The sequence below is a fragment of the Heterodontus francisci genome, chromosome 31 (genome assembly GCF_036365525.1).
Source record: "Heterodontus francisci isolate sHetFra1 chromosome 31, sHetFra1.hap1, whole genome shotgun sequence".
In the NCBI taxonomy this organism is placed as follows: Eukaryota; Metazoa; Chordata; class Chondrichthyes; order Heterodontiformes; family Heterodontidae; genus Heterodontus; species Heterodontus francisci.
This window is the reverse complement of record NC_090401.1, coordinates 60,941,078-60,966,714: the sequence shown is the minus strand read 5'-3', so window position 1 is coordinate 60,966,714 and position 25,637 is coordinate 60,941,078. Positions and strand designations below refer to the sequence as shown.

The 25,637-nt window shown below is 41.6% G+C and overlaps 1 protein-coding gene across 2 annotated transcripts in view; it reads right to left on the bottom strand.

Moving 5' to 3' along the window:
• Positions 1–2,116: 2,116 nt before the first annotated feature.
• LOC137347017 (digestive cysteine proteinase 2-like) overlaps positions 2,117–25,637 on the bottom strand; it is a 32,103-nt gene continuing 8,582 nt past the window's right edge. The window contains exons 7-12 of one of the 2 annotated variants that reach the window (XM_068011018.1): positions 17,664–17,857; positions 14,564–14,655; positions 11,475–11,636; positions 5,658–5,847; positions 3,909–4,046; positions 2,577–2,658 (exon numbers count right to left, since the gene is read on the bottom strand). In XM_068011018.1, coding sequence (XP_067867119.1) covers positions 3,937–4,046; positions 5,658–5,847; positions 11,475–11,636; positions 14,564–14,655; positions 17,664–17,857 — 748 coding nt within the window. In that variant the 3' untranslated portion in view covers positions 2,577–2,658; positions 3,909–3,936. Of the gene's footprint in view, positions 2,659–3,908; positions 4,047–5,657; positions 5,848–11,474; positions 11,637–14,563; positions 14,656–17,663; positions 17,858–25,637 lie in introns of both variants that reach the window. The other variant, XM_068011017.1, reaches the window with a different exon arrangement.

Here is a 25,637-nt window from a genome sequence, read left to right as displayed (position 1 = left end):
ACGCCTGTTTGTTCCCCTAACGAATCCCCTATCACTACTGCTGTTCGACTCGTCTTCCCCTCTTGTGGTGCCACAAACTTGGCTCTAACTGCCCATCACGCTCACCAGTATCCAAAATCGAAAACCAATTAGCAAGTGAGATAGTCTCAGGGGATTCCTGCACTACCGGCCTGGTTCTTTTAGACTGCAGACAAGCAGCACTGAGAGTCCCCTCAATTTATACGCTGAAAACAATGCTGTGTCAGCTCATCTGGAGCTCTGATAAAGCTCAGAAACCAGTTTAAGCTAGCTACCTAATTAACTGCTATTCTCAGAGTGTTAGTATACCCCTGTTGAAAACTGCAAGAAACCTAACTTACCTCTTAACTGAAACAGGAATTTCAAGTAATTGCTAGATTTAAACAACACAAAAACTAGTCTTGAGAGATTAACCCTTAAAATTCACTCATTTTCCAAACTCCCCTCCTTCACACTCAGTGCAAGAGAAAATACTGCAGAGATATAACTAAAACAGAACACAAGCTGGTGGAGCAGGCCAGTGGTTGATGCCGTACCAATATGGCTTCGAAGGTGAAATAGGGTGGGGAGGAAGTAGGTTAACCACTAGAGAAAGAGCTGGTAGTCATGGTCAGTAGTAGAAGGGAATGAGGCAGCTGGGATGTGGGTGTTGTAGAAGAGTACAAAGGGTAGAACATAAGGCAGTTGTGGACTCATTGAAAAGAGACTCAAATCTTAGGTAGAAGACTGGCGATGCAATATCTTGGTTGGTCCAGGGGAAATATTGAAAGAAATAGAGAGGGGAAGAATAAAGGCAAAATTGTTACCTTTTCAACCTAAATCAAGCTGACCCAAAATTCTTTCTTCAAAGAGAAAATCTGGACTGTGTCTGCAATTCACAAGTAACTTTTTTATTTTGAATGTATCAGAAGGAACAGCTCCACAAGTCAAATTATTCAGTGGTGCAAGTCAACAGACCCCACTCTGTTGTTAAATTGTATCAGAAAACAGAACGCCATCCTATGGAATCTAGCAGAAAGAAACTTGTTATTGACCAACTTTAGCCAGTGATCTACAATCGGCTGTTAGATTGTTACCTAGTTTAAGGACCTTCAGTTGTCACAATAGGCTGAGAAAGCTGGGACTTTTTCCATTTAGAAAAGCATCGATTTCAAGGAGGCAGATGGGGGACAAGGTGCAAAAAAGTTATACCATGTCAGCTTAGGCCTAATGGACAGGCTGGTCTTTACTTCTTAATTTTCATATGATTGTCAAGTGACTTCTGTTGGGCATTTCTTTGAATTATGTATAACAGGATTTTTAAAACATTTTTACACTCTACTCCTTCAAAAGAAAGTTAGACAATGCTGCAACTCTGTTTTACAAACCTTTCAAATTTGAATTTGTTGAGTGTTTTTCTACTCAACCAGAAATACTGTGTCATTGGAGCACAATTAAATACATTTGTGGAAAATTAGTTATTGTAAAAACTGCACTCTTTTTTTTGTCAGCTGTCTACTCTAATAAATCGACATTCTAAATGTATTAATTAAATGCCAAATCACAGCTGCAAAAAAGTGGCATAAAAATCTTTTAAAGGTTCAATATGGAGCACTACATGTGACCAAATGAATAGCACACTATTTTGTGCTAGAAGGGTCAAAATTCATCATGAATTGAATTCACCAGTGAACTTTGCAACGATGGTGATACATGTTTGATCATTGCCTCATCAACTAAGGGGAGATGGACATAGTATTTGGTCTCCCTCCTTTGATGAAAATGAATTACTTGTGGAGCTGCAGAAAAAAAAACAAGTGGAATTTCTAAATGGAAACTCATGATAGGCAGCTGTTACCAGAAAGAAAGACGTATTGCGGTAAGAGCAATGACAAATCAACATATCCTCTTCTGTAATGAAAAGGTGGATGTTCTTCAAGGACATTGCGATAATATTTCTCCTTTGTTAGAATTTATCAAGATTGCCTACGTTGTACTAGAATGTTCGTGTATACTTCAAAGATGGCTGTATTGTTAAACAGTAAAAATCAAAATGGAAAACCACAGCTTAATAAAATGAAGAATATTAAGCCAGAGGCAGTTGTTAATCTCACAAAGATTTATTTCATTAAAAAAAATCACAATGTCAATAATTCCAATACAATTGTTAGGTACTTTTTCCATCATTGTAAACATTTCAACAAAAGTACATAAAAGTATTAACTTCTGCACCAAGACATTATTGAACGGCACTGTAATTTTATCAAATACAAAAAAAGCTACAGCAGAGGGAGTATATATTAATTTAGATCTATTCAATCTCAGTAAAAGCATACTTGATGTGCGTGACAACAACATTTTCAGAATACATACACCAAATTAAGACAATGAAATAAAGTCTGCTATTACATTAGAAGTGTAATCCCTGAAAATAACAAATCAAACAAACATTCAATTATGTCTTCATATGCATTCATTTAAGAGTGACGTAAGTTGGATCTGTAGAAATTCCACAGTTATTGTCTTTCATAGATACCAGTACATATCCATCATTACCCCAGTATGTTGACCATGAATTTTTAATGAGCCAGTATGGTTGATCAGCAAGTGTTCCAAAACCAACAGCAAGCACAGCATGATTCAGTTCATCCAGCCTGTTTCCTGAAACAGCAACATCATAATGCTAAATACTGCACTGCAGCAATGATTAATCTTAATCACAAACTCAGTTTGCACACTACCCATTTCTGTAGCCTCTCAGTGAGCAAAATAATTCATCGTTATTAAGAACTCAGTTGAGATTGCCCATAATCAATTGTTTAAGGATCCTTGTGATTGTTGGGAAAAAGAGATTCACTAGTAAGTTTGAAACCACTGCCAAAAGCCAAACAATGGGCTACTTTAGGGAGAAAAAAACTGCTATTTCTCCAATTGTAAAAGACATCTCCAAGTCATACTGTGGTACCTGTTTACCTAACCTTCATCCCTAGAAATACTGCATCTCAAATAACTTCTTTATTATGGCATAATCCAGTCTCAGCATCCAAACCAACATGGTCACATAAGCAGTGTTTCCAATTTATGCTGGTAAATATTTCCAGGGTTCAGAGGCAAAATGGACTTTAAAAAAAAAAAGAAAATAAGGCATATATTACAAGAAATTACTGTGGTTGAACAAGATAACATGCGTCACAAGGCACTGATTCAGTGACACCAAGCTGAAGAGAGTGAAAACTGATGAATCTGACTGAGCAATAGTCTACTGGAGGGGAATTTGCTGGACAAAGTGAAGATTCACATAGTTTTCTGAATAATTAAATTTTGCATCTACCCTGAAGTTCATCGACGACATAAACTGGGAACACTAGCAAACCTGATCATGCAATTGATTGCTGGAACTGGATTAGATAACAGGAAAAGGCTGAGGAGTTAAAATATTCCAGATTTTGAGAGTACCAGCAGCACACTGTGTGACAAGTCTGAATAAACATAAATACCCCCATCACCCACTTATTTTTGAGAGGGTGGGGGGTGGGGGGTGGTGGTGGTGGAGGGAAGAGGGATTACTGTGTTGTCCATCTTTGATTTTTTTTTCTGATTATGACTGAAGTGCCTTAGGAAGTTTTTCTACATTAAAGATACTACATAAAAGATTAATTATTGTCTTTTTGAAAGACATATAAATCAGCACTGATGTATTAGTTGATTGTGACTGGTTTACACTTGCATTCATTTAGAAGACCCAATCAAATTTATTTATCACTAACAACAGCCAGTCAAACTTTGGGATGAATTTCTCTTTCTCTTCCCCCTCCACCCAATAAACAAAGGTTTTACCTAAACATAAATATTGATACTATGAAGTCAATTTTAGTTTTATTTTAAAGCTTTTTAAAAAAGACTCTGCTCACCAAATTCAGGGATGTAATTTTCTCCCTTTCAGCTGCAAGTGTCACTTTGTAATAGGTTGTTAGGAAGAGAGTGAGCATGGATTAGTGAGATTTGCCAAGTTTTACTCCCGAAAATAAGCCACATTGGATGGCATCTCCCTAAAATTATAACCAAAATCTATAGGAAGCTCAAGTCAGTGAATAAAACTATTCAGATAAAAAAAATCCACTATATAATCTGTATTTTAGACTAGCAAAATTATCATCACTTTGATAGACTGCACATTGGTAGTACCAGTATATCCAATTGCTAACGAATGCTGAATGTTTGTGCACTTGTTACATTATTTAGTTCAAATCTGAATAAGATGCACATTCACCCACATTATGCTTCATAATAAAGCCCATGCTTTATCTCCTTCAAATCTCTCACCTGGCATATAATGCCCTGAAAAGTGAATAGGAACCACGGCTATGCTGTTCATGATCAGGATACTGCAAGGTACATAAAATTGGCATGGAACTGGACTCTCCTGATTTTCTTTCTCGCCAGTTAAACCCAGATGGCCTGATTTTGACTCTGTGCAAGTGGGTGGGTTTTGAATCAGTTAAAATCTTGCCCAGAGCCTCTGTTCAACTTTCCCCCACTGGTACTATCAAGATTAGCAATAGCAGATTCAAATTTGAGTTTATAGTTTGCACCCTTTGAAATTCACTGAACATATTATAAAACTACCTGGTAAATATTCAGACTGATTGTCAATATTTTGAGTGCGAAATTGTGCTTACATCACACATTAATATACTGTATTAAAATTGTATTAGATTCGGTTGGGCATTAAAAAACAGTTGATTAAGAAGTGACAAGTTCTGTTGGGCTGAATTTTATAAGTCCTCCAACTGCCAAAGAGCCGCTGCAATTCCAAGCGCGGCAGCTCATTTAAATAGCTGGGGCGGGCCGCCCTTATCAATGACGTGAAGGGGGTGGGCTGTCTGTCCCCAGCAATGGCATCAGCTGCCTGTGCGCAGCCGCTTATGCCCTTTTTAAAGGGCTATTAGCCCTATTAGTAAATTTAAATATTTAAAGAAACAGTAAATGAAAATAAATACATTTCTTTTGCCCCTCTCCCACCCCCCCCATATCAATTAAATTATTTACTCTTCCACCCCCCCCCCAAAAAACACTTACCTTCACTCTCTGACCTTCCCACCCACCCTTCCCCCCCCCCCCCCACTAAAACTGCATAAACTTTCAACTGTAATCCTCCCCACCAACCCACTACACTAGTGACATTAATTTGACCCCGTTCCCCTCCCACTCCCGTACTGAGAAACCTATTTCCTCCCTGCTCCCACCAGTGTTGCGCCTCGTTTTCCCCAGACGGGGATCCGAAGGCACGGTAGTGCAGGCCGCCGGGATGAAGATCGCAGCAGCACTTCAGGAGGCAATGAGACGGTCATTAATGCAGTTAAGTAAATTTATTTGATTATTTAAATTATGGTCCCGTTGCCGAGCGGTGGGAGGCCGCCATGAAGCCTCACCACCGCTGGCAATAGCAGGACGGGCCCTGCTGGCATCGAGGTCCATTGCGAGCCTCATCCGAGGCAATCTTCATGCTAACCCTGCCACGAATCCCAACATTGAGGCCTCTATAAAATCCAGCCCGTTGTATACTTTCTTTTGAAATACTGAATTTTTGAATTTGTTTATTACAAAGAAAAGTCTCCTGTTTTTCTTCACTTGTAAAATATCAAAGTTAGAATACTTACTACACTTTGGCTCATAGTAAACCCCACTGCTGTAAAATCTAAAGGACTTGTGTGCAGCATCCATTCCAACAGCCACTGGTCCATTTTTAAAGATTGCCATTTTTAAGGCTTCACTGTCTCCTGAAGTGACATTGGTGTAGCTCTTCAGTTCTGCTGTCATTATGGATTGATTATAGTGGCAGAATCCATTCTGGATGGAGTGAAGACAGGAAATTGAAAATATAAAACTAACAATTAGATTTCAAGAACATAGCAGTCACCATTTACAGGAAAGCAATGCTTAAAACTGCACAGAACACTTTTTTGTCTACTATGTTGGAAATCAGGAGCATTGTCTCAAAAAATACATTTGTTAAAATACAAATAAAAACAGAAAATGCTGGAAGTATTCAGCAAATCTGGCAGTTGTATGGAGAGGGAAACAGAATTAACATTTCAGGTCAATGACCTTTTGTCAGAACATCAGTTTGGATTTTCTGTTTTTATTTCAAGATTTTCAGCATCTGCAGTACTTTTTTCATTAAAATACACGCTGGTCGATATTTCACTGAAGGTTCTTCATAGTGGTCTGATTAATGTGCCTGTGAAAAATTCCTTATGAATACATTTTTTTAACAATTAAGTATGGTAATGGATTTTGTGTAATCAGGTGAAAAATGAAGTAAACTGATAGAATATTGTACTCTCAGATGTCAATTCAGTTTTAGCTGCCAACAAAGTAGTAGAATACAGTCCAAGCAAAAAAGACAACAACCTTCTACATCCACTTCAATAAACATGATGCTTAAAGGATAGATTTTGCTTGTGGTTAAAGTTGTAAAATCACCAACTGAGGTTTATGGCTGATATTGATGAGAACTGAAGAACAATAGTTTCAACTACTCCACATTTAAGAAATTACAGTTTCTCACAAATCTGGAATTGGCAAGAAATATTTTGAATTTTGACCAAATTGCATGATGATGTACCATCCCTTATAAGCAGCTTAGGAACCTGCCAAAGAGATGGTTGAAATCACACAGACATTTTGTATTCCATTGACTGCTCAACTGAAAACTGAGGAAAGTTTGAACAGGTTGGGCCTATACCCATCGGAGTTTAGGAGAATGAGAGGTGATCTTATTGAAATATGTAAGGGGACTTGACAGGGTGGATGCTGAGAGAATCTTTCCCCTTATGGGAAGTCCAGAACTAGGGGACCATTTAAAAATTAGGGCTCTCCCATTTAAGATAGAGATGAGGATCAACAAGGGTTATGGGGGGGCAGACAGGAAAGTGGAGTTGAGGCCACAATCAGATTATCTTATCGAATAGCAGAGCAGGCTCGAGGGGCTGAATGGGTTACTTCTGTTCCTAATTATTTTTGTTTTTTGAAAGCCCAGCTATCTAAAAGCCCAGGCTATTTAATTAGTATAAAAGCAAAATACTGCGGATGCTGGAAATCTAAAATAAAAACAAGAAATGCTGGAACCACTCAGCAGGTCTGGCAGCATCTGTGAAAAGAGAAGCAGAGTTAACGTTTCGGGTCAGTGCCTCGGGTGTTCCGAAGAAGGGTCACTGACCCGAAACGTTAACTCTGCTTCTATTTAACTAGTAGCCTAACTGTGCGTGAACATTTATCAAATAGTGATCACAACATGATTGAATTCAAAGTAGCGTTTGAAAGTGAAAAGCATAAATCAGCTACTAGAATTTTAGACTTGGGTAAGGCTGACTTTACCGGGATGAAACAGAGACTGTCCACGGTAAACTGGGTAGATCTGTTAATGGGTCAAACGACTGAAGAACAGTGAAGAATATTTAAAGAAACATTTAACGAAATACAGAGCGAGTATATACCCCTGAGAGGAAAAAGCTCCACTTCACAGAAAAAACAGCCATGGACAACTAAAGAGATTAGGGATAGCATAAAACAAAAAGAAATGGCTTATAAAAATGCAAAACGCAGCACAGATCTGGCCGAATGGGATCGATACAAAGACCAGCAAAGGGTCACAAAGCATCTTATTAGAGCTACTAAAAGATATTATGAAAGGAAACTTGCAAGGGACATCAAAGTCAATAAGAAGAAATTTTATAGTTACATAAAGGGAAAGCGGGTGGTCAAGAGCAATGTAGGCCCACTAAAAGCTGAAACTGGAGATACTGTCATTGATAATGGGGAAATGGCAGACATGTTGAACAATTACTTTGCCTCAATATTTACAGTTTAAAAGGAGGATAACTTGCCGAAAGTCTCGAAAGAATTAATAGCCGATAGGGGACAGGGACTTAATTCAAATAACGTAAGTTAATCATCAGTAACAAGGAAATTAATGGAACTAAAGAGTGAGAAATCCCCAGGGCCTGACAGTTTCCATCCGAGGGTGTTAAAGGAAGTAGGGGAGCACATTATAGATGCCCTAACAATAGTCTTTCAGAGTTACCGAGATTCAGGAGTGGTCCGTCTGGATTGGAAAGTTGCACATGTCACTCCACTTTTTAAGAAGGGTGAAAGGGGGAACCAAGGAAATTACAGACCAGTTAGCCTGACATCTGTGGTGGGCAAGTTGCTGGAGTCTATAATCAAGGATAGGGTGACTGAACACCTAGAAGAATTTCAGTTAATCAGGGACAGCCAGCATGGATTCATGATGGGAAGGTCATGCCTGACAAATCTCATTGAATTTTTTGAAGAGGTGGCTAAGGTAGTGGACAGGGGAATGTCTATGGATATTATTTATATGGACTTCCAGAAGGCATTTGAGAAAGTCCCACATAAGAGACTGTTAACTAAGGTAGAAGCCCATGGAGTTGAGGGCAAATTATTGACATGGTTAGAAAGTTGGTTGAGTGGTAGGCGACAGAGAGTGGAGATAATGGGTAAGTACTCCGATTGGCAGGATGTAACCAGTGGTGTCCCGCAGGGATCTGTGTTGGGGCCTCAATTATTCACATTATTCATTAATGACTTGGATGATGGCATAGTAAGTCATATATCCAAATTTGCTGATGATACAAAGGTAGGCGGCATTGTAGGCAGTCTAGATGGGAGCATAAAATTGCAAAGAGATATTGACAGACTAGGTGAGTGGGCAAAACTGTGGCAGATGGATTTCAATGTGGACAAGTGTGAGGTTATCCATTTTGGACCAAAAAAGGATAGAGCAGGGTACTTTCTAAATGGGAAGAGGTTAAGTACAGTGGATGTCCAAAGCGACTTGGGGGTTCAAGTGCATAGATCTTTAAAATGCCACGAGCAAGCGCAGAAAATAATCAAAAGGCTAATCTAGAGGATTGGAGTATAAAGACAGAGGTTATGCTGCAGCTGTACAAAACCCTGGTTAAACCCCACTTGGAGTACTGTGAGCAGTTCTGGGCACCACACCTTAGGAAGGATATATTGGCCTTGGAGGGAGTGCAACGTAGGTTTACAAGAATTATATCTGGACTACAGGGGTTAAGTTACGAGGAGAGATTACACAAATTAGGCCTGTTTTCGCTAGAATTTAGAAGGTTAAGGGATGATCTGATCGAAGTCTTCAAGATATTAACAGGAAAAGACAGGCTAGATAAAGATAGACTATTTCCACTGGTTGGAGATTCTAAAACTAGAGGGCAAAGTCTAAAAATTAGGACCAGATCGTTCAGGAGAGATGTTAGGAAGCACTTCTTCACGCAAAGGGTGGTAGAGGTTTGGAACTCTCTCCCACAAACAGCAGTTGAAGCTAGAACAGTTGTTAACTTTAAATCTGAGATAGATAGATTTTTGTTAAGCAAAGATATTAAGGAATATGGGCCAAAGGCAGGTAGATGGAGTTAGGCCGCAGATCAGCTATGACCTCGTTGAATGGTGGGACAGGCTCGAGGGGCTGAATGGCCTACTCCTGTTGCTATCTTCCTATCTGCCCTATCTTCAATTGCCAAGTCTCCAACCATCTTGGAGGCCACCACTGACTGGAGGTTAATTTAAGCAATCATATTAACACAGTGGCTATAAAAGCAGAGCAGAGGCTGGGTACCTGTAATGAGTGTCTCGCCTCTGGACCCCTCAAAGCCTCTGTGAATGTCAAGTCAGGAGTGTGAAGGAACATTGACTACTCACCTGGATGGATGCTGCTACAACAACATCCATAAGCAGTTTGCTTAATCAGCCCCATGGACTTGACATTCACCACATCTACCACCAGTGCATTGTGGCTGCAGTATCCACAACTACAGAATGCACTGCAACAATTCACCCAGGTTACTTTGACAAACCTCCCTTCCTTCAAACCTTTACCTTCTTCAGATCGACCACCATCTTGACGTAGATATATTGCCATTACTTCAGCATCATGTAACTGCACTTGATGCATAACATCACCCTGTGACAGAACCACTGATGAAGAGCTCGGCACTCACATTGGTAAGGCAGCCATCAACTTTGGCCGACTAACAAAACAGACATGGAAAAACAAAAAACTGACCCACAGGACCAAGATGCTTATCCTCAGCATGTTGCTGTATGGCAGCGAAGCCTGGACAACTTACACATAGCAAGAAAAAAGGCTCAATAACTTCCATCTTCAGCGTCTACGACGCATCCTCTGCATCGCGTGGAAAGACAAAGTCACAAATGAAGCAGTCCTTTCTTGGGCAAATATGCCAAGCATGCTAACGCTAATCAAGCAAAGAAGGCTTCGCTGGCTTGGGCATGTGCACAGGATGGAAGATGGGCACATCCCCAAGGAGATGCTATATAGGGAGGTGGCCCATGCCAAGAGACCAGCAAGGTACCCAAAGCACTGATTCAAGGATGCTGTCAAAAGCGACATGAAAGCCCTTAACATCAATCACGACAAGAGAGAAACTCTAGCTGAAGATTGAAGTAAATAGCGACATGTAGGCAGGAATTCACCAGCACAATGACATGTGGTTTCAGAAGCTCCAAAGCAGATGCCAGCCCTGCAAACAAGGCATCAGCAGAGATCATCCTGCACTACTGGCAAGGGACAAATTCATGTGTGGCACTTGTAGCAGACTTTGTTTTTATAGAATCGGCTTGCTCAGCCATCAGAAGAACTGCAGCAGATGATCTTATCTGACCTCACCAAAGGTCTGAGGCTGCATTCCCATCATCTCTCACAGATGGAAGAATGCCAATATTTCAGATGTGTCAATATCCTTAAATTCCCTAGCTGATTTCATCTTGGAACTACCATTTTCATCACAAGGACTGCAGTGGTTCAAGAAGACCCACCACCACCTGCTCAAAGCAAGTAGAAGGGGTAGTAAATGTGGCTTTGTCAGCCATATGCTAAGAATTTTTTAAAAATTCTAGTTTCCACTCCATAGGTGAAATGAAGTTTCTGCTTGAGAAGTAGACTATAAGATTATTTGGAGCCTATACTTTCCCTTTAAAAAGTAGCAAAATACTTTTGTAAAATCTCACATGCATGGTTAATTTATTGAGGATTACATAATTATCATTTTTTTATTTCTTAATATTTAGGATCTCACAGCAAAATAAAAAAGTAGAATTTCTCCAAAAGCTCTTGCATTCCAATTTTAATGGGCAAGTTAACACTATTTTTGTAAGTTTCAATTTTACACAAAGATGCTCATTCTCAGTGAATAGAGGGTATGTAAAGCTGGCTGTCAGATTCTTACCCTTCTGCTTGCAACCTGCATCAAGTGACATTAGTTAGATATATAGACCTAACAAACACCTTGATTTCTGGATATGGAGATTTCAGTTCTGAATTTTCAAGGAATCTATGTTACTTCAGAATCACTGTTGCTTTTTAATACAGTCTGGAGGAAATTGAACTCAGCAGGTAACTCCTTAATACGAACCTGTCCCAGGTAAGAACCATACGAATCTGCAGTTGCAATTCCACCATGTTTCAGGATCCATTCAAACGCCAGCCATTCTTCTCCTCCATCACAAGCAGCATTTCCAAAACCCCATGTACAATCAATCAACATTTGTTGTGATAATGGGACTAAATATCCTGTCTGAAAAATCCAAGTACTAAACTTAAATTTACAGCAACATTGTTGTTAATGATTATTTATTTAAAATAGAAACAACTCCAGTCACTTCAGTGTCTATGTTAACAGATTGATTAGGAAACCATAAAGGAAGCCAGCATTGAGACCCAGATTGATCTACGTTGTATAAATTGGACTCTAAGATTTAATAGAATTTTTCTTCCCAATTTCATGCAATAAAATAGTCTCTGATTATTTAACACTTTTCGACTAATCATTAAAAGAGGGATACAACTTCCCCAAAAGTAAAAATCAGAAGTAGCCCAAAATATAGTCATGTTTTTGGAAAGTGGAAAAGAAATTTCATAATCAACTTGAAGGGACTTTTAACTCTAAAAAGGGTAAAATTGTTCAACAATTTTGTAGGTGGAATAATGAGGCTTTTACATTTAATTCCACTTCTATCCCTCCACATTACTTACTCAAAGACAAACAAAAAACAGTACCAGTCCACAAACCTAATTTTCTGCCTGCAATAATATAACCATTCAATTTAATGGTGATGCATCTACACTGTTCTGGAAATGTTAGAGGAGTCATTATTGGTCTACCCTCTATCTAGATAGTAGACTACATCCTGTGGCATTGCTAAACTAGACATGCTGAAGTGGCTAATTGTTCCCCTGCACCTCGAGTATCAGGCTTCCGAAAGGCTTACTCTGTGCAACCCAGTTAAGTACAATGGGTTGAATTTTATGAGTACGCGTAGCGGGGGCAGCCGCTGCGTCCCTGGCAACGGCGTCCGGTCCCACCACACATGCACCGGCGCCATTTTTAAAGGGCTTTAAGCCCTTCAGCAAAATTGTAATATTTAAAGTTATACCATTGTTTAAATTTAATCAAAAAATGTTGTAATGGAGACCCCTCCCCAACCACCCAATAGTCATTTCATTGCCCGAATTGGCTTTTTCAAATACCCGAACTTTCCCCCCCAACCTTCAATCTTTTGGCCTTCAACCCTTTCCCACCATCCCCACAATCAAAAGTGTTTTTCCCGCTCCTCCACCCCTCCTGCCTTGCAAATTTTATTCTCTGCTCCTCCCCCCCCCCCACCAGCTTCTTGCCTCGGAACTCCGATTGGAGATCCGAAGGCGCGCGAAGGCTGGAGGCCAAAAAATCGGTGTGGGATGGCCACGGCCTGCGGGTAATTTAATTTACATTTCATTAAGGTTCATATTAATATGGGGATTAAGGGCCCACTGCCTGGCGGCAGGGGGGGCCGCATCAAGGTCCCCCCTGGCGCCGGCAATATGCGGCGGGCCTTTCTCAACATCGCGGGTCGAGGCGGGCCTCTCCCCGCAGCATTTTACCGGCCCCCGCATTGCGACCAATGGCATCGAGGGGCCGGTAAAATTCAGCCCAATGTGTGGGCAATTTTGAGTTAGGACAAGCTTCTTTTCATCTCTTTAACTCCCAATGACATACGCCTGTCCATGTCAAATTCCATTATTTCGGCTAATTTATCAACCCCAATCTCTCAGCTTTGAGCCATTTACATTTACAAAAAAAAACACAAGTAGATAAAGCAAGTAAACTTTTCTGCTCATCAGGATAAGGAATAAGGATAAGGAAAAAGTGGAGCCCCACTTTTTGTGTGTAGAAATTGGTGCTGTAACAATTCAAACATAGGCTTTTTTTTATTTGGACGTAGATTGAGATCCAACCACACTGATGGGATGAAAGCCTGCTCTATGTGGTGAAATGAGGTTTCTGTTTCTAGTGGATAAGGCTTCGCAGCACAAAATTGCCCCCCAACTTGGCATTATCTGGTAACCCCACTCCAGTGGCCTGAGGCTGGCTGTGTTGGGAATTGGAAAATATCATGCTGGTGTGTGGATATAAAACAACAGATAGCAAATTAATCAAAAGAGATCCCATGCCAAATCACTGGAGGATATAAAATAATTGCTCCCATTCAATGAGATCAAAGTCCTTGGGCTGGATTTTATCCGGACGGCAGGGGTCCTGGTGATGGGAGCAACCCTGCCTTGGCCCTGTTTTGGACCCCCAGCCGAATTCTATCATGGGCCAATTCACTGCTTGCTGTTGGGGTCCTGGTCTCTTTCAGGAGCGGTGGCCAGTGCCGATACTCCAGGAGGTCCGGCATCATGAAGAAACATGGAGCCCAGGACCTCAGGTAAGGGGACGGGCTCGCCGGGGCCAGTCTGGCAGGCACCGCGAGGGGGAGGGTGATTGTTGAAGGTAGTAGGCGAGGAGGGGGTGTTTGCGGAGGCGTGGCCTTTGCTGCTGGGGTCTTCCATGGGCCACAAATTGCCCACGGAGGAAGGCCTCTCCTCACCAGCCCACAGGGAGGCCGCCTGGTTTTACTGGGCTCCCACCAACTGCTGATAAAATGTCATTGGGAGCAGTAAGTAGCCCTTAGGTGGCCATTAAGGGCCTCAATTGCCCTCTGGGCGGGAAGGCAGTCTTTGATCTTCCCTGCCCCCGACAAAATCAAATGGCATTGGGAAGGTAATAGGCATTCCAACCCCTGCCTTCCCTCACTATTTTTTGGACTCCTCCCTGCTTTCCAGCCCTTCTCCAAATGGATGGGAAAATTCAGTCCCACTTTTGCATTAAATGGGAGTGCTGTTGTACCAAATTATTCAATTTTTGAATAAAGTTCCTGAGTCTGGGTCACACACAGTTAAATTTTGTCACTTCAGATCTCACCATTTGTGAAAGCAAACCTTTACTTTGATATTTCACTCTTTTCCCAATTTGAATGTAACAATGGTAACATTTGCTGGGCTCTTGGGGGAAAGGGCAGGGGAGTGGGACGAATTTCATAGCTTTGAGTTCTGGCACAGGCATTAAGGGCTGAATGGCCTCCTCCTGTGCTGTGTGATTCTACGATAACTATTGTAATAAATGCCAAGGACATCATTTACCTTCTGAAAGAGCGCCCCTTCTATATTACCAGTTGCACTAAAGCTCCAGCAGGATCCACACATAGCTTGATCTTTCACAGAGGTCACAGCACCTGGGAGATACAGAAGATTCAAAGCAAAATTCATAAATCTTTCCTTTTAAATAAGTTGAATAAATCTGAATAATGCAGGACAATCTCTTAACAACCTCCTCAAATTTCACACTTTAAAATGTTAATTTTTCTCTGGACACCCACTATCAGGTTAACTTCTGGCTCTGTAGAGTGGTCTGTAAACCATTGAATGTTTTAGTGGTTTTATAGATGTTAAAATATTAAAACTGAAGTGTAAATCGAATGTTCAAAACATTGAGGAAGGAAAAGTGTTCTTAACAATTAATCCATTTTCTGTGATGTGTATTCCCAATAAGAAATGCACAATCTCACATAAATATATATGACCATGTACAATTCATTTGAGTGAAGCTACTATGAAAGGTGCTCTAATGACACTTAAAACAAATGGTTGAACAGCTGAGAATTTTTTAAATAAGTATTTATTAACTACAAAGTTTGTGACTCTTACTTGCAGTTTGATTTTTGAAAGCACATACGACACTCAAAACGGGGAGGCGGTGGCGTAATGGTAATGTCACTGAACTAGTAATCCAGAGCCCAGGCTAATGCTCTGGGGACATGGGTTAGAATCCCACCATGGCAGATGGTGAAATTTGAATTCGATTAATAAATCTGAAATTAAAAAGCTAGTTTAATGGTGTCCATGAAACCATTGTCGATTGTTGTAAAAACCCATCTGGTTCACTAATGTCCTTTCGGGAAGGATATCTGCTGTCATTACCTGGTCCGGCCTACAGGTTAACTCTTAAATGCCCTCTGAAATGGCCATTTAGTTCAAGGGAAATTAGGGATGGGCAAAAATGAATAAAAAAACAAAGTAGTCCTGTCATCTTGAAATCAAGAGACCGACGTAAAATAGATAAATGTAATCATAATAGGTTTTACATAATCAAAAACTGTACAGCAAAGTGGCATTGACACGAGATCAGAAGAGGAGAGGGAAGATAAGCAAACTGTTTAAATTTAATTACATTAACTACAGAGGGTGAGAAATAAATGGGAAAAATTGTGTGAGGAGGGATAAATGGGAAGTAGATGGTATCAGCAAATTCAAGACTGATCCAGTTGGCTATTACAGGGGTGATGGGGAGGGGCAAAAGAAAAAGATTTTTATTTTTGAGATGAACCAAATGGATCTCAATGGGTTCTTCCTGGTCCTGTGCCTTCTTGTTGATTGGCATCCTTCCATCGACAAGAGATGATGGACTTCCTGTCCTGTGCATTCTTTATTATGAGGGAAATTCTGCTTGCATGTGGTTATAGAAGTAAAGTCATTTTATAACAGGAGTGTCCAAACTACTGCTCATGGCACAAATAAGTGCAACAAAGGCTAGGCAGATGAGACATAAGCAAATTAATGGGAACAGTCAACATGAAGTACGGCTCAATGATACACGAAACAAAAAGCTGTTAATCTCCAAGCCTACAGGAAGGTGAAAAGGCATTCACACATGGTCGTTCCACAGGCAGAAGCTCCCAATTATAATTTTATTCTTTGGTTGGAATGCATGGAAATTACCTTCTACCAGCTGATTTAAGAAGTGTCACATGTATAATTCTAATAAAGTTGTTAAAAGTTTCTTGTTTTGACCAGAAATTTTCGAGGTATGACCATAGTTTTTTAATTGTTTAGGTAAATGTCACTTCAGAATTGTGCAGATCAAATTTTGTAAGTACATAAATTTGTTCTGATTTTTCAGAAATCCAAACAGCAAAAGTGCAATATTATTTGGGCCCTCTTTCCAGGTAATCAGACATAGCTCAATAACATCAGTGGTGGAAACTTGTTACTCAAAATATTTGTAACATTCGCTGGCATTTCACAAGGAGGCAGTGGCCCTGCCCACCAGTTGGAAAGCCTCCGCCAGCCCTGGAAGCCATGATTGTATTTCACGGTCCTTAGGCAATTAACTACATGCAGTCGTGGCTTCCGCCCCTCTGAGACAGGATGTTCTGCCTCCAACAGCTGCCAGCTAATCAGAGGGCTGGCAGTTCTTCAGTGCCAGTGCCTCTGGGAGTAGTGGCCATTGCTGGAACTGCAGCAGTCCGCAGACCCAGCCAGAAACGGAGGCCGGAGAAGAAGGTAAGTGGGATTAGGGCTCACCGGGGCTAATCAGCCAGTCCCCTGCAAGAGGGTGGGGTCGATCCTGAGGGTAGGGGGATGTTCCAGTGGGGGCGGCTCCTGCCGCTGTGGGGGGGTCCTTCGTGGGACACAGGGTATGCAATCAGGATGGCCAACCCCCAGCCCACAAGGAGGCTGCCAGGTTTAACTAGGTGCCCCCCCCCCCCACCCCCAAGTGACGAAGTGCCCATCAGCTGCTGACAAAATATCAGTGGCGGCAGGAAGAGGCCGCCAAGTGGCCAGTAGTTGGCCACTTAAGGGCCTCAAATGGGCCAAGGGTGGGTGGCTGCTTGCTGCTTCCCCCACCACTGGTAAATACCAGTGAGGGTGGGTAGGCAATGGCCTAGCTTTCCCTGCCATCCCACCCATTTTTATACCCCCACCCCTGCTTCCAGTCCTGTCCTAGGGGGAGCATAAAGTCCTGGCAATTGAGTGCACTTGATCAAACCTTAATAAAAACAAGAAATGGTGGAAATACTCAGCAGGTCTGGCAGCATCTGTGGAGAGAGAAGCAGAGTTAATGTTTCAGGTCAGTGACCCTTCATCAGAACTGACCTGAAACGTTAACTCTGCTTCTCTCTCTACAGATGCTGCCAGACCTGCTGAGTATTTCCAGCATTTCTTGTTTTTATTTCAGATTTCCAGCATCCGCAGTATTTTGCTTTTATTTTAGTGATCAAACTTTAATGCCTATCGTTAACATGAAGTAGCTACAAATTTGAAATCTACAGTCAATAAAAGTTACTCAATACTCAAGAGTTTTCAAAACATAATATGAAAACCAGCAATTATTGGCAATAATTTCAATGTTTACAAGCAAACAATTTGCATAAACTGTGCAAAGGGTAAAGAAATGTCATACCATGTAATCTCCAGTCTATACTGGGAGGTGGCACAATTGACTTGTAAAGCACTGTAGGGAAGGGCTGTCCTTTATTTGGCGTGGTCCTCTTCAGTCTTCCATTCAGAACTAACATCTCATCTACCGTTCGGTCTGTAAGGTGGTTAATTTCCATTTTGTAGGTCAGGTTTTTCCGATTCATTGAATGGATGTACCTAAAAAACAAAACATAAACTTAACACAAAAATACATTCCACAAAGCTGTAAAAGTGTCAATTAAGCCCAGTTGATAGTGAACTCGCTGATGCCATTTGATCTTAAAACATGCAAAAACACCCGCTGTTAGCCTGGACAGCACATGTTAAAACTCTGTAGTCCTCACCAGTCCTACGTTTTTGTGTAACTTTGGAGTTGAACAGTCAAGAAATACGGTACTGGCTTAGAGGAAGCAGGCAGTTCACATTAGAACACATCCAAAATAGTAGATATCCCCAGCTGCCCTCGTACCCAGCCTTGCCCATTCGTGGTAGAATTAAGTCTTCCCCACTGATCTCCAAATATCACCTGATATTTTGAATCTTTTTCATTTGTATTTTGGCATCCTGGATCTCTTCCACTGGTAATACTCATAAGCAAAATGGAAGAAGTCTGTCTTTGGTGGTTGAAAATAAATTCAGACCTTTTGATCATGATATTTCCATGATCTTAATTGCTAGAAGTTTTATAATTCGTCCAATCCAGGTTCAGTGGTGCAAACTGCCTTCATGAAGATATCATCCTAGGCATCAAAATGTGTGAATAGTGCTTTGTCCTCAACATCAGCCTGCAATCTTAACTTTTTTGTCCATGAGCTGATATTCTTCTTTTGAAAATGCAATGGTACAACCTCAAGGCTGAAGCATTTGCATCCATCTTCAGCCAGAAGTGCCAAGTGGATGATCCATCTCGGCCTCCTCCTGAGGTCCCCAGCATCACCGATGCCAGCTGTCAGCCAATCTGATTCACGCCATGTAATATCAAGAAACGGTCGAAGGCACTGAATACTGCAAAGGCTATGGGCCTGACAACATTCTAGCAATAGTACTGAAGACTTGTGCTCCGCTAGCCAAGCTGTTCCAGTATAGCTACAACACTGGCATCTACCCAGCAATGTGGAAAATTGGACAGGACGTACCTGCGCACAAAAGGCAGGGCAAATCTGACCTGGCCAATTATCACCCTATCAGTCCACTCCCGATTATCAGCAAAACAATGGAAGGGATTGTCGACAGTGTTATCAAACGGCACTTGGCTCAGCAATAACCTGCTCACTGATACTCAGTTTGGGTTCCACCAAGGCCACTCAGCTCCTGACCTCATTACAGCCAAACATGGACAAAAGAGCTGAACTCCAGAGGTGAGGTGAGAGTGACTGCCCTTGACACCAAGGCAGCACTTGACCAGGTATGGCATCAAGGAGCCTTAGCAAAACTGGAGTCAGTGGGAATCAGGGACAGAAACTCTCCACTAGTTGGAGCCATACTTAGAACAAAGGAAGATGGTTGTGTAATAAAAGCAAAATACTGCAGATGCTGGAAATCTGAAATAAAAACAAGAAATGCTGGAAATATTCAGGTTTGGCAGCATCTGTGGAGAGAGAAGCAGAGTTAACCTTTCAGATCAGTGACCCTTCTTCAAATGGTTGTGGATGTGTTTCTGTTTCTTTAAAAAAATGTTAATGTTTGTGCTTGGAATGCTTTGTGCTTTACAGTCAATTCACACCCTCTCTGTGCTAACACTTTGTCTTTCAGCACACCATTAAGATACCATTTGTCTTTGTTCCATGACCTTCCGTTCAGTTATTCTCTGGTGACCTTGTCCTATCAACAACACCTCTTTTGTTATCTCTTGCCCCCCCACCCCCACTTGACTTGCTTAAAACCTTTTACATTTCTAATATTTGTCAGTTCTGAGGAAGGCTCACTGGCCTGAAACGTTAACTCTGCTTCTCTTTCCACAGATGCTGCCAGACCTGCTGAGTATTTCCAGCATTTCTTGTTTTTAATTCAGATTTCCAGCATCTGCACTATTTTGCCTTTATTATATAAGATGTTGTCGTTGTTGGCAGTTAATCACCTGAGTCCCGGGACATCACTGCAGAAGTTTCTCAGGGTAGTGTCTTAGGCCCAACCTCTTCAGCTGCTTCATCAATGACCTTCCCTCCATCATAATGTCAGAAGTAGGGATGTTCACTGATGATTGCACAATGTTCAGCACCATTCCCGACTTCTCAGATACTAATGCAGCCCATGTCCACATGCAGCAAGACGTGGACATCATACAGGATTTGGGCTGATAAGTGGCAAGTAACATTCGCGCCACACAAGTGCTAGGCAATGACCATCTCAAACAAGAGAGAAACTAACCATCTCCCCTTGACATTCAATGGCATTACCATCACTGAATTCCCCACTATCAACATTCTGGAGGCTTAGCAGTGACCAGAAATTGAACTGGACCAGTCACATAAATGCTGTGGCTACAAGAGCAGGTCAGAGGCTGAGAATTCTGTGGCGAGTAACTCACCTCCTGTCTCCCCAATGCCTGTCCACCATCTGCAAGGCACAAGTCAGGAGTGTGATGGAATACCCTCCACTTGCCTGGATGAGTGCAGCTCCAACAACACTCAAGAAGCTTGACACTATCCAGGACAAAGCAGCCCGCCTGATTGGCACCCGATCCACCACCTTTAACATTCACTCCCTCCACCACTGAAGCACAGTGACAGCAGTGTGTACCATCTACAAGATGCACTGCAGCAACTCACCAAGGCTCCTTCGACAGCACCTTCCAAACCCGTGACCCCAACCACCTAGAAGGACCAGGGCAGCAGATGCATGGGAACACTACCACCTGCAAGTTCCCTTCCAAGCCGCACACCATCCTGACCTGGAACTATATCACTGTTCCTTCACTAGCTGAGTCAAAATCCTGGAACTCCCTTCCTAACAGCATTGTGGGGGTACCTACACCCCAAGGACTATAGTGGTTCGAGAAGGGAGCTCGCCACCACCTTCTCAAGGGCAATTAGGGATGGGCAATAAATACTGGCCTAAAGATCGACACCCGCATCCCACAAACGAAAAAAAATGGACCTCTCCCTGCTCTAGTTTCAGCACAGAGAATGCATCAGATTAACCTTAGTGGACATGACGTTAAGATAAAAATATTTTAAAGCCACATATGAATATTTTTTACCCAAAACTTATCAATTATCTCAAGAGTTTACAGTGATTACATATTTATAGCACTAAGTTCCTCTGAAAATTTCACTGCACCAACACTTGAGCTCTTTGCCGTGTCACAGGTATGACATTCTTCTGCTGGTCAACTTTCATCTCTAAATGACATATTCACTAAGAACAGCCAAATAAATAGAAAGCACATTTTTCTGGGCTACGGCCATCTTAGGAATCCATTTAAAATGGGTTCTATTACATCATCTGTGAGGTAATCAATGCGTGACTTAATGACATTTCATCCTACACTCTACACCTAGACAAAAAAGAGCAAGAGTACATCACTATTGTTCCAAAGTCAACAGAAGTGACGGAAGTAAAAAAACTTGCATTTCTGTAGCGCCTTGCATAACCTCAGGACATCCCAAAAACATTGCCGACAATGAAGTACTTTTGAAGTGTAGTCACTGTTGTAATGTAGGGACACTCATCAGCCAATTTGCACTCAGCATGGTCCCACAAATAATAATGAGATAAATAGCCAGGTAATCTGATTTTTAGTGATGTTGCTTAGCGATAAATATTAGCCAGGACACCAAGGGAACTCCCCTGCTCTTCTTTGGATAGTGCAAGTAGATCATTTAACATCTCATCCAAAAGAAAGCTCCAGTGACAGTGCAGAGACCCTCAGTAAGGAGAGTCGGCCTACATTCTATTCTCAATTTGCTGGAGTGAGATTTGAATCCATGCCCACCTGATTCAGAGACTAGCGTGTTACGACTGAGACGAGGCAGACACCTGCTGAAGTATGCAATAATTATAAACCTCATGGCCATTTTCAACTATCACAGCAATGCTTGATAGTATTAATCGTTAAGTGTGGTCCTCATGTATACATTAATTATTGAGCTGAAAATTTAATTTAGTGTCAACTTTATAGCAGAGTATCAGTGCTGAATTCAGGAGGAGGGTGGGAAGTCAGTAACATGAGGCAATATTAAATTGGATGCAAAAATTCCAGACCTTCGTACAAGAATAGTAGCTTCATGAGGATTTTTTTCAACTCATGTTGCACATTTAGCTGCTTAGAGATTAAAAAGTCACATTAAAAGCAAAATATGCAAATGATCACACAATAACATTTCATAGAGTTTTACAGCACAGAAACAGGCCCTTTGACCCAACGTGCCTCCGCCAACCATCAAGCACCCATACAATTTAATTCCACTTTCCAGCACTTGGCCCATAGCCTTGTATGCTACGGCATTTCAAATGCTCATCTAAATACTTCTTAAATGTTGTGAGGGTTCCTGCCTCCACCACCCCTCCAGGCAGTGTGTTACAGATTCCAACTACCGTCTGAGTGAAAAAATGTTTCCTCAATTCTCCTCTAAACCTCCTGCTCCTTACCTTAAATCTATGCCCCCTGGTTACTGACCTCTCCGCTAGAGGATAAATTTCCTTCCTATCTATCCTATCAATGCCCCTCATAATTTTGTATACCTCAATCAGGTTCCCCCCTCAGCCTTCTTCACTCCAAGGAAAACAATCCCAGCCTATCCAGTGCCCCTTCATAGCTGAAATGCTCCAGCCCAGGCAACATCCTGGTGAATCTCCTCTGCATCCTCTCCAGTGCAATCACATCCTTCCTATAGTGTGGTGTCCTGAACTGTACACAGTACTCCAGCTGTGGCCTAACCAGCATTTTATACAACTCTAACATAACCTCCCACTCTTATATTCTGTGCCTCGGCTAATAAAAGCAAGTATCCCAAATGCCTTCCTAACCACCTTATCAACTTGTGCTGCTGCCTTCAGTGACTTATGGACAAGCACCCCAAGGTCCCTCTGACTCTCTGTACTCCCTAGGGTCCTACCATCCATTGTATATTCCCTTGCCTTGTTAGGCCTACCAAAGTGCATCACCTCACACTTCTCAGAATTAAACTCCATCTGCCACTGTTCCACCCATCTTACCAGCCCATCGATATCACCCTGTCATCTCAGGCATTCCTCCTCACTATTTACGACACCACAATTTTCGTGTCGTTTGGGAACTTACTGATCATACCTACTATATTCACGTCTAAATTATTAATGTATACTACAAACAGCAAGGGTCCCAGCACCGATCCCAAAAACAACCCTCGACCATCAACCTCTGCCTCCTGCCACTAAGCCAATTTTGGATCCAATTTGCCAAATTACCCTGGATCTCATGGGCTCTTCTTAACCAATCTCCCATGCAGGACCTGATCAAAAGCCTTACTGAAGTCCAGGTAGACCACATCAACTGCTTTACCCTCATCGACACATCTAGTCACCTCCTCGAAAAATTCAATCAAATTTGTTAGACATGATCTCCCTATGACAAAGCTATGCCTCTCCAAGTGGAGATTAATCCTGTCTCTCAGAATTTTTTTCAATAATTTCCCTACCACTGACATTAGACTCACAGGCCTATAATTACCTGGTTCATCCTTGCTACCCTTCTTGAATAATGGTACCACATTCGCAGTCCTCTGGTACCTCTCCTGTAGCCAGAGAGGATTTGAAAAGTTATGTCAGAGCCCCTGCTATCTCCTCCCTTGTCTCACATAGCAGCCTGGGATACATCTCATCTGGGCCTGGGGATTTATCCACCTTTAAGCCCGCTAATACCGCTAATACTTTCTCCTTTTTCAATGCTAATATGTTCAAGTATATCACAATCTCCCTCCCTGATCACTACACCTGCATCGTCCCTCTCCATAGTGAACACAGATGAAAAGTAATCATTCAAAACCTCACCTATGTCCTCCGGCTCCACACACACATTGCCTCTTTGATCCCTAATGGGCCCCACTTTTTCCCTGGTTATCCTCTTTCCCTTAACATACTTATAAAACGCCTTGGGATTTTCCTTTATCTTGCCCGCCAGTGATTTTTCATGTCCCCCCTTCGCTCTCCTAATTACTTTTTTAAGTACTCCCCTACACTTTCTATACTCCTCTAGGGCCTCTGCTGTTTTTAGCGCTCTGAATCTGCCATAAGCCTCCTTTTTTTTTCTTTATCCAATCCTCTATATCCCTTGACATCCAGGGTTCCCTTGATTTGTTGGTCCTACTCTTCACCTTTACGGGAACATGTTGGAGCTGAACACTCTCTGTTTCCTTTCTGAATGACTCCCACTGGTCTGATGTAGACTTTCTTATAAGAAGCTGTTCTCAGTCCATTTTAGCCAGATCCTTTTTTATCATATTGAAATCTGCCTTCCCCCAATTTTGTACTTTTATTTCCGGTCGCTCTATGTCCTTTTCCATAACTACCTTAAATCTTACAGAGTTATGGTCACTATCCCCGAAATGCTCCCCCACTGCCACTTCTACCACTTGTCCAACTTCACTCCCTAGGATTAAGTCCAGTACCACTCTTTCTCTTGTAGCACTCTCTACATGCTAGCTCAAAAAGCACTCCTGAATGCATTTGAAGAATTCCACCCCCTTTAAGTTTTTTTCACTAATACTATCTCCTCTAATATAGGGAAAGTTGAAATCCCCTCCTATTATTACCCTATTAATTTTGCACCTCTATGAGATTTGCCTACATATCTGCTCCTTTATATCTCCCTGACTGTTTGGAGGCCTGTAATACACTCCCATCCAAGTGATAGCCCCCTTTTTGTTTTTAAGTTCTACCCATATGGCCTCATTAGAGGAACCTTCTAAGATATCCCTCCTTACTGCAGTAATTGACTCCTTAATCAACAGTGCAATGCCAACTCACCTTTTATCCCCTCCCCTACCACATCTGAAGATTCTATACCCTGGGATATTAAGCTGCCAGTCCTGCCCTTCTCTCAACCATGTCTCAGTGATAGCAATAATATCATAATCTCATGTGTTAATCAACACCCTCAATTCATCTGCCTTAATAGTAAAACAGATACAATCCAACCTTGCATTATTTGCTTGAGCCTTAACAGGTCTACATTTACTCTGCCCTCCAACTGACTTCGCTTCTCTTCTATATTTGAATGTACATCACCCCTCACCGTGCTTCCACTCTGTGTCCCATCTCCTGCCAAATTAGTTTAACTACCCACCCTCCCAACAGCACTAGCAAACATCCCAGCAAGGATGTTGATCCCGTTCTGGTTCAGGTGCAACCTGTCCATCTTATACAGATCCCACCTTCTCCAGAAATAGGCCCAGTGATCCAGGAAACTAAAGCCCTCCCTCCTGCACCATCTCTTCAACCATGCATTCATCTGCTCTAACCTCCTATTCATATGCTCACTAGCCTGTGGCACTGGAAGAAACCCAGAGATTACAACCTTTGAGGTCCTACATTTTAATCTGCTGCCTAGCTCCCTAAATTCTTTTTGCAGGACCTCATCCCTCTTTCTACATATGTCATTGATACCAACATGGACCACGACCTCCACACCATAACTGTTAGTGTATCCTTTTCAGATGTGACAGCATTCATGTTAAGGTTAATTTCAATTAAACTCAACAGTGCCACTTTCTGCATAATGACTTCAAAATTACAGTTAAATCCTGGAAACACCAAAAATCGATTAAGTCCTGTTCTGATGTAAGATTCAACTAATAATACAGGTCAATTTCCAGGAGCATTATATTTGGTAAGGACAATCATATGGCACTTAAAACCTTTTTTTGCTTTTTCCAAAATTAATTTGCTGATAGCAAACACTGCTTAAAATTACGTTAAGTCCAAGTATTTGCTTAGATTTGATTGTACCCAATATTTTGATTCAAATGCAGAAGTAAAA